This window comes from Pimephales promelas, chromosome 25 (genome assembly GCF_988280905.1).
Source record: "Pimephales promelas chromosome 25, fPimPro1.hap1.1, whole genome shotgun sequence".
Lineage (NCBI taxonomy): Eukaryota > Metazoa > Chordata > Actinopteri > Cypriniformes > Leuciscidae > Pimephales > Pimephales promelas.
Genome location: NC_142793.1, coordinates 4,914,175 through 4,931,110, shown reverse-complemented (window position 1 = coordinate 4,931,110; position 16,936 = coordinate 4,914,175). Strand labels below are relative to the sequence as shown.

Below are 16,936 nucleotides of genomic sequence, written 5' to 3'. Positions count from 1 at the left end.
AAACATCTTAAGGTTTTCTTTTGCAAAATAGTTATTACATATCTAGACAGAAATCCACATTAGCACTTAGTAACGCTTCTCTTCAGGGCCAAGGGCATTCACTGGCCTTTCCAAACCTCCCTTCCTCCCCTTCCCGCTGAACACAAACCGTAACAAATGCGTGAAATGCACGTACGGTGGTTGAGCGCGGTAAAATTAGGTTCGGTATTTCCCTTTCCACTGTTTTATGATTGGCCGTCTTAAAAAGATATCAATAGCAGGATTAGTTTTAACAGTGTAACCATTGTATATCGACATTAAATATTAATTCAATATCACGTGCGCTAATGCTTTGACAGGAACGTCTGGCAGTTCCACCAACTGCGGTAAACGTAGCCTATAATTTATTATTTATTTATATAATTTATTATTTTCAATTTCCAAAGCTTGTAAAATTGTTAGCTATTGGTAAGACTGACTTACTACAGGTGAAAGTGTGCCAATACCTCACCTCATGTATTTACAGTGCACAATTATTTTGATATATTTATTTTTATAAAGGGTTTTTGGTGACTTACTACAGGTGAGATTTTGCATTATTTTCCTGTAGTAAGTCAAGCCTGGTTAGAAACGTAGCCTACAAGCATGCTGTAGCCAGCTATGAGGTCAGACTCTATCTGAACGTCTTTATTTTTTTAGGGGTGTGTATAATAAAGGTTGTGAAATGATTGCCTATAGTATTAACTCGACTTTAGTGCTGCAAGGATATTCCACAGCAGTTAATGGTCATAAATTATGAGATAAGATGCAAGTAAGTCCCATAGCTAAACATTTTATAATTGACAGCTGTTTTAAGACAGAAATGTTAAATGACCAACAAAATAATCTGGCAAACAAAAATTGACTAATTTCACAATTTTGAATTGAAAATAGGCCAATACAATTCACGTAACATTCATGTGTGAAGTTTAGGGCTGTCAAACGATTAATCGTGATTAATCGCATCCAAAATAAAAGTTTGTTTTTACATAATATATGTGGGTGCACTATGTTTAATTATTTTATATACATAAATACGCACACATGGTTGTATATATTTAAGAAATATTTTCATGCATATACTGTTTATATATTTATATATAATTTATATTAAATATAAATATTTTATATACAAATAATATTTTTTCTTAAATGTACATGTGTATTTATACAAAATAATTATACACAGTGCACCCACATATATTAAGTAAACACAAACTTTTATTTTGGATGCGATTAATCGCGATTAATCGTTTGACAGCCCTAGTGAAGTTCCCTCTCTCTGGGAATCTAAGCTGAAAGCTCTGCCATCATACGTTGCTTTTTACACTTTTTCTTCATTGGAAGCGTGCGAAATGACTAAATTAGTGATTATGTCTATACCGAGTCTATTTCTGTCGTTCTCATATCTGTGTAAAATCACAGATCTAATTACCTTTTGTTCATGTGCCATATTGTCCTCAAATTTTTTAAATTGAATTAAATTGTTGTTAATGTGTCTTGTAATAAACATTTGACAAATGAAAACCTCAAGATGTTTATTATAAATAAGACAGAAACTTTTTTCCTCAGCTAGGCAAAGGCAAGCGGTTTCAAATCATTTCTTCTCCCGGGAGACTAGCGCTAAATGAATCCCCTATTTTAACGCCATCTGCTGTTTTAGAAGAGAAGTTACTCAACTGCATTTGTGAGAAAATCTGCCCGGACACATTTGTGAGAAAATCGAGCCGAGAGATCTCACAATCGGATATGCACAGACAGATATGCATTTGTATGCAGTAGATTTTGGTATTTGTTCAAAGGTTACATTCAATTTGTTGGATGGTTTGTATTTATTTGTGACATAACCTATTATCTAGGCTCATTTATTTATATTGTAAAAAACAATATTGGTTATTCCACTTTCGCTCATATTGACCTTTGTTTTCTGTTTCTTTGCGAGTCGAGTTTTTCTTTGCAAAGCAGATCGAGTTTGTTTGCAAATTGCTGGATTTGTTTGTGTAATATTGGCACATAATTCGCTCCATACTAAAACCACTTTAGGAATGTTTTTTTTTTTTGCATTCATTTTTGTCAGTCCGAAAGAATTCCTTCTGATTTCAGATTCTCAAGTTCTAGAATGTGAACCCTAAAATTTTTACATGTAAATAAGCATTTATGTATTAGGAACATATCTTCACGTGTGTTTGTAGGCCGAGCCGGACGTTCACATTACACTGATTCCTTCGACAAAAACCCAGTAGTATTTTTCCACTGGCGTGTGGATTATTGCAGAAAATACGGTCTGTGACCAACACAAGCTTGTGATTCTTAGACTTTCAGTTCATCTAAAAACCATGTCACCATCACTAAGCTTCTGACAACTCTTTCAGTCTTTATTTAAAACATTTTCCATGAAAGTCTGAAGTATAATAGTTTCATTATAAATGTAACAAGGCTGTGACAGCATCTAGTGAGTTGATGAGTTAAAGTTTAATCTCCCCGACAACCTTTATTGTACCATTTAGACACTTGTTAGCAACCGCCTTTTACAAGACAAAGAAAAAGCTTAAAAAAAACACAAGAGTGTTTTACTCAAAACAGACCATTTTTTTAACCATTTAACCAAAAACCCATTGACTTCAGGATGATGGAAGTGGAAGTGCTAAAATGCAACTTGTTTGTGTGTTGTTTGTTTTGGCCTACAAAATATGTCAACTTTGCAGATCTCTATGTCAATGGTTTGGAGTATGGGGTTGTTGCATTACATGTCCAGACCAACATTTGAGAGCAGTGCCAATAAGTTCTACAGATGGCGGCATGGCGCTGATGGGGGAGGGGGGGGTTGTTTAAGGGTTAGTTCACCCAAAAATGAAAATTAAGTCATTAATTACTCACCCCCATGCTGTACATGTTCATCTTCGGAACACAAATAAAGATATTTTTGATTGAATCTGAGAGCTGGATCAGTCCTAGATAGACTGCCTAAGGAACTGGCTCTTGACGGCCCATAAAGTCATTAAAGAAAAGGTTTAAATATTCCATGTGCCTACAGCGGCTCGATTATAAGTTTATCAAGCGACGAGACTACTTTTTGTGCGAAAAAAACATAAATAACGACTTTATTCGACTATTCTATTACTTCCTTATGGGCGCATGCGCGAGAACTGAGACGAGGACGTTCTCATTCGTCTACTTCTTGTTACCGGCTGCTCACCGCTTAGGAGTTTTACCGCCACCTACCGTATAAGATGATGTGCTGATATAGCTGGAAGCGCAAAACTTTCTGTTTACAAGCAGAGGAAGATGCGCGCTGTACATACGCTTTTCAATTTGCGTATTTTCCGCACTATAAGGTGCACTTAAAAGCCTTTAATCTTCTCAAAAAACGACAGTGTTCCTTATAATCCGGAGCGCCTTATATATGGATCATCATTTTATACGGTAGGGGGCGGTAAAACTCCTAAGCGGTGAGCAGCCGGTAACAAGAAGTAGACGAATGAGAACGTCCTCGTCTCAGTTCTCGCGCATGCGCCCATAAGGAAGTAATGGAATAGTGGAATAAAGTCGTTATTTATGTTTTTTTCGCACAAAAAGTAGTCTCGTCGCTTGATAAACTTATAATTGAGCCGCTGTAGGCACATGGAATATTTAAACCTTTTCTTTAATGACTTTATGGGCCGTCAAGAGCCAGTCCCTTAGGCAGTCTATCTAGGACTGATCCAGCTCTCAGATTCAATCAAAAATATCTTTATTTGTGTTCTGAAGATGAACGAAGGTCTTACGGGGTTGGAACAGCGTGGGGGTGAGTAATTAATGACTTAATTTTCATTTTTGGATGAACTAACCCTTTAATCATAAAGACCATTTAATCATAAAATTACTAAAATTAATTTCCTCATGATTTCATATTTTGCGTTAGGGATTTCATAATATCTAATATATTTCAAAGCAAAATGTGTGAAAGAAAAAAAGCTAATGTGTAGGAAAATAAGTCCTCCTCCGATGCCATCTACTGGTTAAAGTGGTAATTTAATGTCTTTTTTTATTTTAAAGAGTAACTAAACACTAAACCAACTTGTTTTAGTTAATGATCTGTACGAATGGATCTTTATTAATACCAGTCATTGATTCGAGTAACTTTTTGGACATTTGTTTATAAAGTGTTCTATTTCTACAATATATGGTGTAAAAATGTCTTAGTGCTGCCCTCTTCAGGTTGAACGGTGGCTACTGCAGTTGAATTTTCCTACTGGATGTTCCGCACTTCGTGACGTACACAGGTTTCAGCTCATCACCCTTGGCAGTATAAAAACCATCTTTGTGTCATCAAAACCACTAAAGGCAGTCAGGAATTGGAATTGTGAGTATTGAAAATGATCAAGATAGAGTGTTTTAGCATCTATTTCGTCTCCGCTATCTTCGCTGGGGTCAGCCCACTTTTTCAGCATTTTCAAATATTGCCAGTGGGTGGAGTCAGGCTCTGACCAGGGGTTTAGTTACCCTTTAAATGAAAGCATTTGCCGCTTGTTAGTTCCCTTTCGAAAGGCACACAACTTCTGCGTTTACTGTTTGGGCGATGAGCACGCACAATTAGCTCTTAACCCCTTAACTGTCACCCCCCCTTTTGAAAAAAATGGGGGTTAAATGCTCTATTCACACTTAAATGGTTGTAATTCAAGAATGCCTTGGAATATATACCCAAGTTTGGTCTTGTTTTAAAGAAAACACTCAGCAGATTATTGCTGAAGTGAAAACACTTCAAAATGAAAGTATGAAAAAGTTATGGAAGTTTTAATTCACAGTAAATCAAATATACTGTACTATATATTTTTTATTTTATATAAAATATATATTTTACAAAATATTTTTACTATAAAATTACTATAAAATCAAAGCCATAAATCTAACCAAGTTATGTTCCAAATTTGAAGTTGATGTCACAAAAATTGAAGTTCCCATGAGATTTTGTTTAGGCGTAGTACCAAAAATAGCCACCGGGTGCCATTGAATTCCATTGAATTTAGTTGTGTACATTCTGCCTTAATAAATTAATACATTTCTGTCCAAATATCAATTTTGTCACAAAATTTGGAACCTTGAGACTCAGACCTTTCTGACAATATGTGTTTTGTCAAGATTAGAAAAGGTTTTGATCATAAATTATGAAATATAAGGATGTCCAAAAGGGGAGGAGCCTCATAAAATAAGTACCGTTTCTATGGTAACGCAACGTTCAATTATGAAATGGTTTTCACAGGATGAATTCTGAGTTTATAAGCTTTCAAATGATACCTAAGTTATGATAACTACTAAAATATGTGATATAATAAAAAAGGCGATACAAAATATTATTATATTTTAGAGGATAATACATATATATTATAATTTTTAGAGGATAATGTTATACTATAATTTTTATTTTTTATTGAAAAATACTAGATTATATGTTTTATTATGAACTTTTAGCATAAAAACAGAAGTTTCAATGATTAAAAGTGGGTGCATCAACTTTTTGTGACAAAGGTCAAATCTCCTGTTATGATGCAGATTTTTTTAGGTGCACTCTTGTCATAAATTTATTAATTACTCTTCCTACATAATTTTTAACACAAAACAAGGGGTCGAATATTTAATAAGAAGTCTTAGACCTTTCCAAAAATATATAATTTGTCATAATTAGATTAGGATTTAATAGAAATATAGTTAAGTAAAGTTAGGCGTCCCGGTACCGGGCAGTGACAGTTAAGGGGTTAAGGGATCTGATTGTGCAGAATTTGAGAGGTTTCCTCTAAGAAATCACACTCCGCTCTCATCTGGCCCTCTTCTCGAGGGAAGAGGGACAGACATCTGGTGCAGGCGATTCAGGTCCCGCGCTGAGGTGGAGCAGAGACTAGAATCGTGGGTTTTCAGAGGGAGGTCGCGGAGGAGTTTATGTGAGGTGTTAATCTCTCACTCCTCTCGAAGGTTCGCGAGTTTGAGCTACTGGATGAGGATGTGTTGTCACTAGCATGCTGGCACCCCAAGAAAGCAGGAGATGCCTGATGAGGGTGAAGAGGATTTACAACCTGAACCCTTACAGCCACCCTGCCCCGCGTATGATGAGTTGTGAGATTAATGGATCGCGCTCAGCGAGGCTTTGCTGTCGTTGGAGTGCTCGTGGCAGACTTTACAAACGGTTTCTTCCCAGCCGTAACGCTCCAGCTCCCGTGAGCCTTCCATTCCTGCCCGATCTATACAATAGATTGAAAAGGCATGGAAGAACTCGTGTTCAGAGCACATCCATCAGCGAGCAAACTACCCTGATGTTGAGGTGATGCGTGAACACGGGTATGTGTCGATGCCTCAATTGACGAGAGGTTTTTGAACGGTTGGAGAGGCATTGACACTAAGTGCTATGGCTCTGCCATTTAAACAAACATAGCGCTTAAAAGGAAGGGCATACGTGATGCCGGGTCTGGCTGGTGATGCCTTGCACACAATGGCTGTGTTGCAAGCATGCCACGCTGATCTGCTGAAAGATTTGGACCAAGGTCGTGGTCTTTCCCCTGACGCAGTGAAAAGAAGCTTTGCCGCACTACAGATAAGCTCTCCGGGCCACGATTGTGGCGGTGATTGTGGCCAGGGAAAGGTATCTGTGGTTGAATTTGGATGACATTGGAGCTTTTCTTCTCGATGCACCAGTGAACTTTTCGGCACCTCCGTTGACACGGTGAAGGGAAAGTTTAGAGAGGTGAAGGCGCGCTCAACTGCATTAAAGGGTTAGTTCACCCTAAAATGAAAATTAAGTCATTAATTACTCACCCCCATGCTGTACCAACCCCGTAAGACATTTGTTCATCTTCGGAACACAAATAAAGATATTTTTGATTGAATCTGAGAGCTAGATCAGTCCTAGAGAGAATGCCTAAGGGACTGGCTCTTGACGGCCCATAAAGTCATTAAAGAAAAGGTTTAAATATTCCATGTGCCTACAGCGGCTCAATTATAAGTTTATCAAGCGACGAGAATACTTTTTGTGCGAAAAAAAACATAAATAACGACTTTATTCGACTATTCCATTACTTCCTTATGGGCGCATGCGCGAGAACTGAGACGAGGACGTTCTCATTCGTCTACTTTTTGTTACCGGCTGCTCACCGCTTAGGAGTTTTACCGCCCCCTACCGTATAAAATGATGATCCATATATAAGGCGCTCCGGATTATAAGGAACACTGTCGTTTTTTGAGAAGATTAAAGGCTTTTAAGTGCACCTTATAGTGCGGAAAATACGCAAATTGAAAAGCGTATGTACAGCGCGCATCTTCCTCTGCTTGTAATCAGAAAGTTTTGCGCTTCCAGCTATATCAGCACATCATCTTAGGGCCAATCCCAATTCTACCCCTTACCCCTTCACTTTCCCCTTCCCCTCCGTTTTGCGCGTCCACGTGAAGGGTTAGGGCTGTCCCAATTCTCTTTTGGTTGGAGGGGGAGGGCTAGGGTGAAGGGCCAGATAGCCCTTCAAACGAAGATTTTTCGGGAGCACACTTCAAACGAAGGGGTATGAGAAGTGTCACTGCTAACCCAGGCTGACTGCCCAAGCGACAAAGGAGACCCACAAATTTAAGTATTTGTGGCTTTAATAAGTATTGTAACGACAAATAATGATTTGCTTTATGTTACACTCAATATTGTGTTCATATTTACGGTCAGTTTCTTCACAAGAACGTTTGTAAAAAAAAAATCGCTAAAATGACTGTAGTTTGCTAACGATAGTCCCGCAACATATTTTCGTCGTCTCCGTTGTTTCCTGCGAACTTCACAAGATGCAAGAAAATAGCTGTAACCCACGCAACTGAGATAACTGCAGCTGTCGACGGGATCTTGGAAGTTGTGATAAACATCGGCGCATCTCCTGTGACGTAGGCGCTAGCGACGCTAATGACGTTTAACGGAGGCGTAGTGGTGTCCCATTTCTTAGGGGAATATTTTCACCCCTACGCATTGCCACTCTGTTTCAAGGGTCAAGGGGAAGGCGAAGGGGTAGGGCTAGGAGAAAAGGGAAGGGGTAAGGGGTAGAATTGGGATTGGCCCTTATACGGTAGGTGGCGGTAATACGGTGAGCAGCCGGTAACAAGTCGAAGGAGAACGTCCTCGTCTCAGTTCTCGCGCATGTGCCCATAAGGAAGTAATAGAATAGTCGAATAAAGTCGTTATTTATGGTTTTTTTTCGCACAAAAAGTAGTCTCGTTGCTTGATAAACTTACAATTGAGCCGCTGTAGGCACATGGAACATTTAAACCTTTTCTTTAATGACTTTATGGGCCGTCAAGAGCCAGTCCCTTAGGCATTCAATGTAGGACTGATCCAGCTCTCAGATTCAATCAAAAATTGTCAGGGTTCTGCCCTGGCAGCCTTGTCTTTGTCTCTGTTTCATGTCTCTATGTGTGTGTTGTGCTTGAACTTGTGGTTTTGTTTGTGTGTGCCATGTGCTTCTTTGTTCCTGCCTCCTTGTTTCCCTGTACCACGCCCTCTTGTCTAGTTTAGTCCTCATTAGCCTGAGTGTCACCTGTTGCTAATGTTCTCTGTTCCCTTGTTTGAGTCCTCGTTTACCTGAGTGTGTACACCTGTTCCTCTCGTTCTAAGCTCCCTTTATATGTGTGCTCTTTCCCTCATGTGTTTGCCAGTTCGTTAAACGTTGTACTACTGTGTACTTCTGTGCAACATAGTGTTTCTTGTTTCTAGAGTTTTCTGTGATTTATTTGTAGAAGTACTTTGTGCCTTAGTTCTACCATCAGTCCTGTTTGTCTATTCTTCTGTGTCTCCAGTCCTGCTAGCAGAGCTCTCCTGGCAGCTAACACTCTAAGCTTTGGAGGAAGCCTGGTGCTGGGCCTGAGATTCCTGTGTGCCTTGCTGTTGCACTTGCAGTTTCCTGTCTGGTTACTGGTGGTAGCCTCAGGGCTCCTACTATTCTGCCATTGCTACTCTCCAGCCTACAGACACCTTGTGCAACTATCTACGGCAGCTCGGCTAGCTTCTACCCCTGTCTTTGTGTCATCCTTGCCCATTGTCTGGACTGTTCACCTCTCCCACCACATCCTGTCATCTGTCTGCTGTTTGTCAATAAACCTGTTAATTCACATTCTGCATTTGAGTCCTCCTTCAGAGACCCGTGACAGAACGAACTGGCCAACAGGACTCAGCAGAATGAGCATCAAGATCCTGCCACCTGCTAACTTCCAGGAGAGGATGGCTCGTCATCATGGTCTTACTTCCCTTCGCCAGGATGGCTTTGAGGTTGGGGGTTTTGCTCAATTCTTCTGGACCATGTCTGTGGGGCTAGATTATAATGATGCTGCTCTCAAGGATATCTTTAACTCCTGCCTGGATGACCCCTTGCCTGCATGGGAGATGGATTCTCTCCGTATTCTGGATTTCTGGGGTTTCTCTCGGTACCTTGGTAATCGCAGTAAGTGGGGAATGCCGCCAAGTCCACCAGAATCTGCTTTCAACAACCACCCTGCCCTTCCTCACCTGTCTCGTCACATTTATGATCCTCCTCTGGCTAGCACTAAGAAACTAAGACTCAGACGAAAGAGGGCAGGTCAGTCCACCACAGCTACCCCAGAGTCAGTCAAACCAATCACCATCATCTCTCAGGCATCCAGGTCAGTCCCAGTCACAGTAAGAACTGAGTCAATATCTGTTATTCAAGACACCGTCAAATCAACCGCTGTCTTCCCTCAGACTATTACGTCAGTTCCAGCCATCTCTGAGTCTGCCGATTTAACCTCCGTTTTCCCTCTAACAACCCAGAGTTTCCCTGTTACTTCAGAGTCTGCCAGATCTGTTTCAGTCAGTGCTGATTCTATGAAGGTCACTGCTTTTCTGCCGGGGTTGGCCGAGTTAGCTGTTGATACTACAGAAGCAGCCCAGCAAGCAGTATCAGCTCGTCGAAAGAGGAAGAATAGGAGAAAGGCTAGCACTGAACAATCAATGTTTCTCCTTTCCCAAGCTCCAGTTCCAGTTGTTCCTGAGGTATCAAGTCCAGTGAATTCGATTTCTTCTAAACCGTTGAATAGTAATATCATTCCCTCTAAGACAATCTCTGCCAGTCCTGTTATGTTGACTGAGCCCAGTCCCAAGATTCCTGTTGCCATTGCCGCAGAGGCCTTTTCTGAATGTTTGACAAGTCTTGTCAAGATACTTGAAATTTCTGCCAAACCTGTCGTGTCAACCAGTTCCGAGTCCGCTTCAGAGAGGGCGGTCCCCGAGCCGTCCGCTTCAGAGAGGGCGGTCCCCGAGCCCTCCGCTTCAGAGAGGGCGGTCCCCGAGCCCTCCGCTTCAGAGAGGGCGGTCCCAGGACCCACTGCTGAGAGTACAGTTACTAAGCCAACTTCAGAGAGAGCTGTTTCTGAGCCATCTTCAGAGGAAGCAGCTCCTGAGTCCGCTGCTCCAGAGAGTGCAGCCCAGGAGGGCGCTCCCGAGTCAGTCCCCGTGCTCGCCAGTGCAGCCCAGGAGGGCGCTCCCGAGTCAGTCCCCGTGCTCGCCAGTGCAGCCCAGGAGGGCGCTCCCGAGTCAGTCCCCGTGCTCGCCAGTGCAGCCCAGGAGGGCGCTCCTGAGTCAGTCCCCGTGCACGCCAGTGCAGCCCAGGAGGGCGCTCCCGAGTCAGTCCCCGTGCACGCCAGTGCAGCCCAGGAGGGCGCTCCCGAGTCAGTCCCCGTGCACGCCAGTGCAGCCCAGGAGGGCGCTCCCGAGTCAGTCCCCGTGCTCGCCAGTGCAGCCCAGGAGGGCGCTCCCGAGTCAGTCCCCGTGCACGCCAGTGCAGCCCAGGAGGGCGCTCCCGAGTCAGTGCCCGTACACGCCAGTGCAGCCCAGGAGGGCGCTCCCGAGTCAGTCCCCGTGCACGCCAGTGCAGCCCAGGAGGGCGCTCCCGAGTCAGTCCCCGTGCACGCCAGTGCAGCCCAGGAGGGCGCTCCCGAGTCAGTCCCTGTGCACGCGAGTGTAGCCCAGGAGGGCGCTCCCGAGTCAGTCCCCGTGCACGCCAGTGCAGCCCAGGAGGGCGCTCCCGAGTCAGTCCCCGTGCACGCCAGTGCAGCCCAGGAGGGCGCTCCCGAGTCAGTCCCTGTGCATGCCAGTGTAGCCCAGGAGGGCGCTTCTGAGTCAGTCCCTGTCCATGATTTCAAGACGTTCACCAATCTTGTCAGTCCTGTCTTTGCACCCAAGCCTGTCAAGCCCAGTTGGATGTCCAGACCAGTTAGGCCAGTTCCTGTGTCCAAGAGTATCTCCAATCAAGTTCCCATTCCCCCCATCCCACCTTCTGCGTTTCCTGGTTATGGTTTCCCTAAGCCGACACCTCCGTTGTCAGCCTTGAACTTTTTTCCCAGTTCTGTTCCCACCTGTCCCATCCCTCCCTCTGTTTTCCCTGGTCAGTTTGGGACTTCCATGTTTACACCCCACCCACCCCCCCAGCTGTTGCCTCCGTGGACTTCTATGCCTGTTTTGGACGCCTGGAGGCGTCCATTAGAGAGGGGGTACTGTCAGGGTTCTGCCCTGGCAGCCTTGTCTTTGTCTCTGTTTCATGTCTCTATGTGTGTGTTGTGCTTGAACTTGTGGTTTTGTTTGTGTGTGCCATGTGCTTCTTTGTTCCTGCCTCCTTGTTTCCCTGTACCACGCCCTCTTGTCTAGTTTAGTCCTCATTAGCCTGAGTGTCACCTGTTGCTAATGTTCTCTTTTCCCTTGTTTGAGTCCTCGTTTACCTGAGTGTGTACACCTGTTCCTCTCGTTCTAAGCTCCCTTTATATGTGTGCTCTTTCCCTCATGTGTTTGCCAGTTCGTTAAACGTTGTACTACTGTGTACTTCTGTGCAACATAGTGTTTCTTGTTTCTAGAGTTTTCTGTGATTTATTTGTAGAAGTACTTTGTGCCTTAGTTCTACCATCAGTCCTGTTTGTCTAATCTTCTGTGTCTCCAGTCCTGCTAGCAGAGCTCTCCTGGCAGCTAACACTCTAAGCTTTGGAGGAAGCCTGGTGCTGGGCCTGAGATTCCTGTGTGCCTTGCTGTTGCACTTGCAGTTTCCTGTCTGGTTACTGGTGGTAGCCTCAGGGCTCCTACTATTCTGCCATTGCTACTCTCCAGCCTACAGACACCTTGTGCAACTATCTACGGCAGCTCGGCTAGCTTCTACCCCTGTCTTTGTGTCATCCTTGCCCATTGTCTGGACTGTTCACCTCTCCCACCACATCCTGTCATCTGTCTGCTGTTTGTCAATAAACCTGTTAATTCACATTCTGCATTTGAGTCCTCCTTCAGAGACCCGTGACAAAAATATCTTTATTTGTGTTCCGAAGATGAACGAAGGTCTTACGGGGTTGGAACAGCATGGGGGTGAGTAATTAATGACTTAATTTTCATTTATGGGTGAACTAACCCTTTAAAGTCCCTGTAAAGACAATTCAACAAAAAAGTTCTAAACACATTATAAATGTTACATATGTATTGCTAAAACATATGACAAAGACTGTGAACTGTGAAGTACTGAAATGTGCAGTTAGACCGTTAAACAGTTTTTCACCATTGCAATTATATGGATGTTTGGGCGGGGCTAAAACAGGAAACAGGAAATACTAAGGAAACTAGGAATACTAGGAAACCGCTCGAAGCAGTCAGACACTACACAATACTGAGCCCCGAACAAAGGGAAAACTTTAGGTGCACCAAACAAGATAATAAAACACAGGTGCATGAAATAAACCATAATCAGTCCAGGGTAAAACATGAATGAAACGATAAACTAAGAAGGAGTGCCCCCCAGATGCTCAAGCGGGCACTCCAGCCACAGATCGTCACACCTGGACACACCCCTATTTGATGACGCACAGAGTCTGATCTCTCCCCTAACACACAATAATACTCCCCGAGCACATTCGCATTCACCCCTCAATCGCGAGTGACTGTCAGTTACTACAGCTGAGCCTACAGTTTTCTAGCTAGCTTTCAACACAGAAATCCATTGGCTACTACCTGAAAGCGATCATGTACAAAACAGATCGGTATCTTTATTTAAATTCCCTAAAAACGATCACATCAAGAAGAGGTTTTTAGAGAGCCAACCTTGATGAGGAGCTGAGGATCACCGACAGCAAACTTTCCTCAGAGACAACTTCACTGATAATCCGCTGTTACTGGTGAACGGGGTTGGACCGACTTTCTCCCGCCTCATTCAACTAACTAACTGACAATCCAACTCCCTGTTAGATTAGGCCAAGAGCTGGAGGCGCTCCCCTCATTAGGGTCCCTTTGGAGTGCCCAGAAGCAATGTGTAGATCCAGGATCGAGTAGAGTTACTCCCCTCATTTGCGAGGGTTAACAAGCATTATGCTGAGGTCTACTGTCCAGGATGCCCATTTATGATCTGCTTTGTGAGTCAACTACTGCCATTAAATGCAATTGTTGAAACAGACAGATTGTTGGCAAGGTCAGTAAATTTGACCAGATCAGCCTTCCTGGTGGCATGTGGGGTTGACTTTATGTTCCACTCAGAAAGTGACTGGACGGGACTTCTTTCGGATCTCCTGTCCATATTTCTTTAAATGAACCCTGAATAAATGGAGGTTGGAGCAGGCTTCACTCAAAATTTATATCTCAAATTGTTTTAAGAGTGCTGGCCTAATAATGACAATGCATGTATGGAAGAGAGAGGCCGCACTTTGCATATATAGTTTTATTACACAAAATGAATGAACCCTTCCATGGATGCTGTTGTTTCTAAGACTTTGAGTGGCCTAGATAGGCCTTCTGTCATTCGGAGGACATTTTGAGGCTTATAGCTTGGGCAGTGACCAAAGGGAATAATGTCACTGACAGCCTGTATGTGACCCGAAGGGTGAGTGTGTTCTCGGCATCTCAGGTTGAAACTGCCAGTTCTGACGTTTTTGTCACAAGCCATAATCGGCATGCACTGAGAACAGGGAACAAGACACTGCTTTGTTAGCCATGCCTCGGGATGCTTGCTGAACAGTCCCTGCAGACCGAAGTGGATGACATGTTCTCCAGTTCTCAAGATCTTTTATAGTTCTGGGTTGAACTGGTAGTGATGTCATAGGCTGTTGCTGGTCAATATTGATTCTGTAATTGGATAGTTTGTCAGACACCGGTTCACATGGAGGGCATTCCTCAATAGCGCCATTGACACAGTGTCTCGTTCCCTGTTCTCAGGGAACAGAGTTTATGACGTTTTCCTACATCTTGAAACTTTTAGTTTTTTACAAATGGGAACAAATTTTGATAGATGAACAAATAATGTTTTTGGTCATCAATATTCAAAAATAACATTTGAACTGGATAATAAGAGTTTTAAAAAAGAGTTTTTAAAAAGATAAGAGTTTTTAAGTGCTGAGAAAAAGTGTTAAGCACTTGAAAGCCCTTGAAAAGTGTGTGAACTTCACTCTCAAAAGGTTGGATCTCCCAGCACTGTGTAACAGTATCGCAAGATTGAGATCGGAAAAAGAGATCAGGTAAAAAGGTTGCAAAATGTGACTATTTGGTCGCAGTCTGGACCCCTGCATTATTCCAAACAAATGGATTGAGATTCACAAAAAAAGTATCAAATTCACAAATAAATAGATTAGGATCCATAAATAAATGTAAAGAGTTTCATAAAAGATTTATAAAATTCAAATATAAATATAAAGAGATTTTCAAATTAAAAAAAAAATATTTACAATTGTGTTTTTTGTCACAAACACAACTCTGCCTGCATTCATTTGTGTATTTTTAAACACTTCTAGGCAGACAAATCCACAAATAAGTGGACTCCACCCTCTGTTTACTCAAGCCAATCACATAACAGCCTCATTGGGCTGACCAATCATAGCACATTCTCGCTCTAGCCAATCATCTTTTTGATTTACACTCAGGGGAGGGAAGAATAATTTTACATTCTTGAAAGGAACTGTATTCTATGGGCGCTTCATTCAAACTGCTGTAGTGGCGTTTGTGTTATTAAAACACCCACAGATCATCAGCAGATGTGTTGTGTTTGTGACATAAAACACATATGTAATATTTAAAGGTGCTATATGTAACTTTTTTTCTAAAATGAATCCTTTTTTAATAGGCTATATGCACAGCTGCACTACTTCCTGAACTTCAGCCAGCTCCTTGTTTCCTGCCTGCCATTATTGGCCAAACTTGATTAATTCAGGTGTGTCTGATTATTGTTGCCTTTGAGGACAAGCACACCTAAATTAATCAATTTGGCCAATAATGGCAGACAGGAAACAAGGAGCTTGCTGAAGTTCAGGAAATAGTGAAGCTGTGCATATAGCCAATTGCATGTGTGTGAAGGGGTTGTAATCACACATTGCAATGATCCACTTGTCGGGTTTTGCTGTTATCTCTGAAGGCCAGTTTTCCTATGTGAAGTCTCCGGATCGTCCATCGGATGTGACGAGCATGTGCGCTCCCAAGCCTCTCTCCTTTATATACAGTCTATGCGACGGCACTGCAGCTGATGACATGACTCTGAATATAAGAGTCTTTGATAATATATATTAAAAATAAATAAATAAAAGTCATTGTGAAACCCTGCGTTTATTTGTGGATCCTAATCTGTTTATGTTATTTGTCTATCTCAATCTTATTTATTTGGAATAATGCAACCATTCTAACCTCATACTGGAGCTACCCTGAGTAGAATTGATGTTTTTGCCTTAATGCCATGCCTGAAAGGAAAGCTGGCAAATGTCAGAAGAGCTTTTTTTCCCCTCGTACTCTACTGACCAGTTCACAGGATGTGATGCACATATGCAAATTCGTAAAAAGCTATAAGAGATCTTATGAAAGGGCTCTGGCAAAAAAAAAAAAAAAAATTGCTCATTGGCGGAGACTGGTTCCATGTGATTGAAACAAGTAAAACCAAATTGAAAATTGAATCAACCATGTACAACTAGAATCAATTATGTTAAGTCCTGCGATTTACATAACAACAAACTAAATATAACTTTTCTTTATGTGATGTTAGGGGTTGGCAGTCTGGTTTTTGGTTTGATTGTATCAGTCTGATACTGGTTTCATCCACAGTGATAATAGTTATTGCTTTATTTAAAGCCATTTGAATTCTTGTTAGCAAGTCCTTAATACAAGCTCAAAATCAACACTTCACCCCTAAAAACACTGACATAACAGAAACGTTCAAATAGCAAAAGTCTCATCTTGCTAAATCAAATTAAGAAAAACTTATTTTTTTCAACATTTACTCTCCCAATTTAGCCATGTGCAAAGCATGATAGGAAGTTAAATCAAAATATGTAGTGGTAATGGTGTTGAATCAATTTTTTTTTAAATGAACAGAATCAAAGAAATAATAATCTGTAAAAATGTGGTAATATAATAACATTGCGGATACTTTGGATGTAAACGTAGCTATTACTGATTTGAGAAACTAAAGTTTGAGCAAAAAAGAAAGAAAATATATCCAATAATGATTATACCATATATTTAGTTCACCAACTGGCACTGTCAAATGTGTTGTTGACCATTTGAACTCATGAATGTCCGATTTCCTTGCTTCAGTTTGAAATTACAACAACAAAAAAATCATTGGCACATGTAAGACTTAAATACTTGGCCAATTTGAATTGAATTGAGACATGCATTTCCTCCTGGTCCGAGTGCAGGCATATAGTCTGCTCTCCACAGTACATCTTCTCCCTGTGTCCACCTCTCCTCTCTGTTGCTCCTGTGATATATTGGTTTTCTGCTCGACTTCTTCTGTTAAGCGTCGCACACTGCTGGCAGAGTTTCAGCCTTCCTGCTGGACTACAAAGCAGCTCACTCTCAACGGCTTTCCTTAGGAGATCAGCTGAAAACTGGCCTCCTTTATTCTGCATGCAGAGAAAAGCTGCAGCCACAAATTCACGACTTGACTTCTTAAATTCCACACTGGGGATCCTTTCA

At 42.0% G+C, this 16,936-nt stretch overlaps 2 protein-coding genes across 2 annotated transcripts in view; both read left to right on the top strand.

The window, feature by feature from the left end:
* faap24 (FA core complex associated protein 24) overlaps positions 1-16,936 on the top strand; it is a 32,430-nt gene that overhangs the window by 10,540 nt on the left and 4,954 nt on the right. The gene's annotated exons all lie outside the window — the stretch shown is intronic.
* On the top strand, positions 8,347-12,265 carry LOC148964975 (uncharacterized). The gene has a single exon (XM_089127791.1). It carries the CDS (start codon positions 9,185-9,187, stop codon positions 11,663-11,665), a length of 2,481 nt encoding a protein of 826 aa, XP_088983917.1. The 5' UTR covers positions 8,347-9,184; the 3' UTR covers positions 11,666-12,265.

What these genes read in the sequence shown, in the direction of transcription:
- LOC148964975 (XM_089127791.1), top strand. Translation starts at nt 9,185, where the DNA reads ATGAGCATCAAGATCCTGCCACCTGCTAACTTCCAGGAGAGGATGGCT.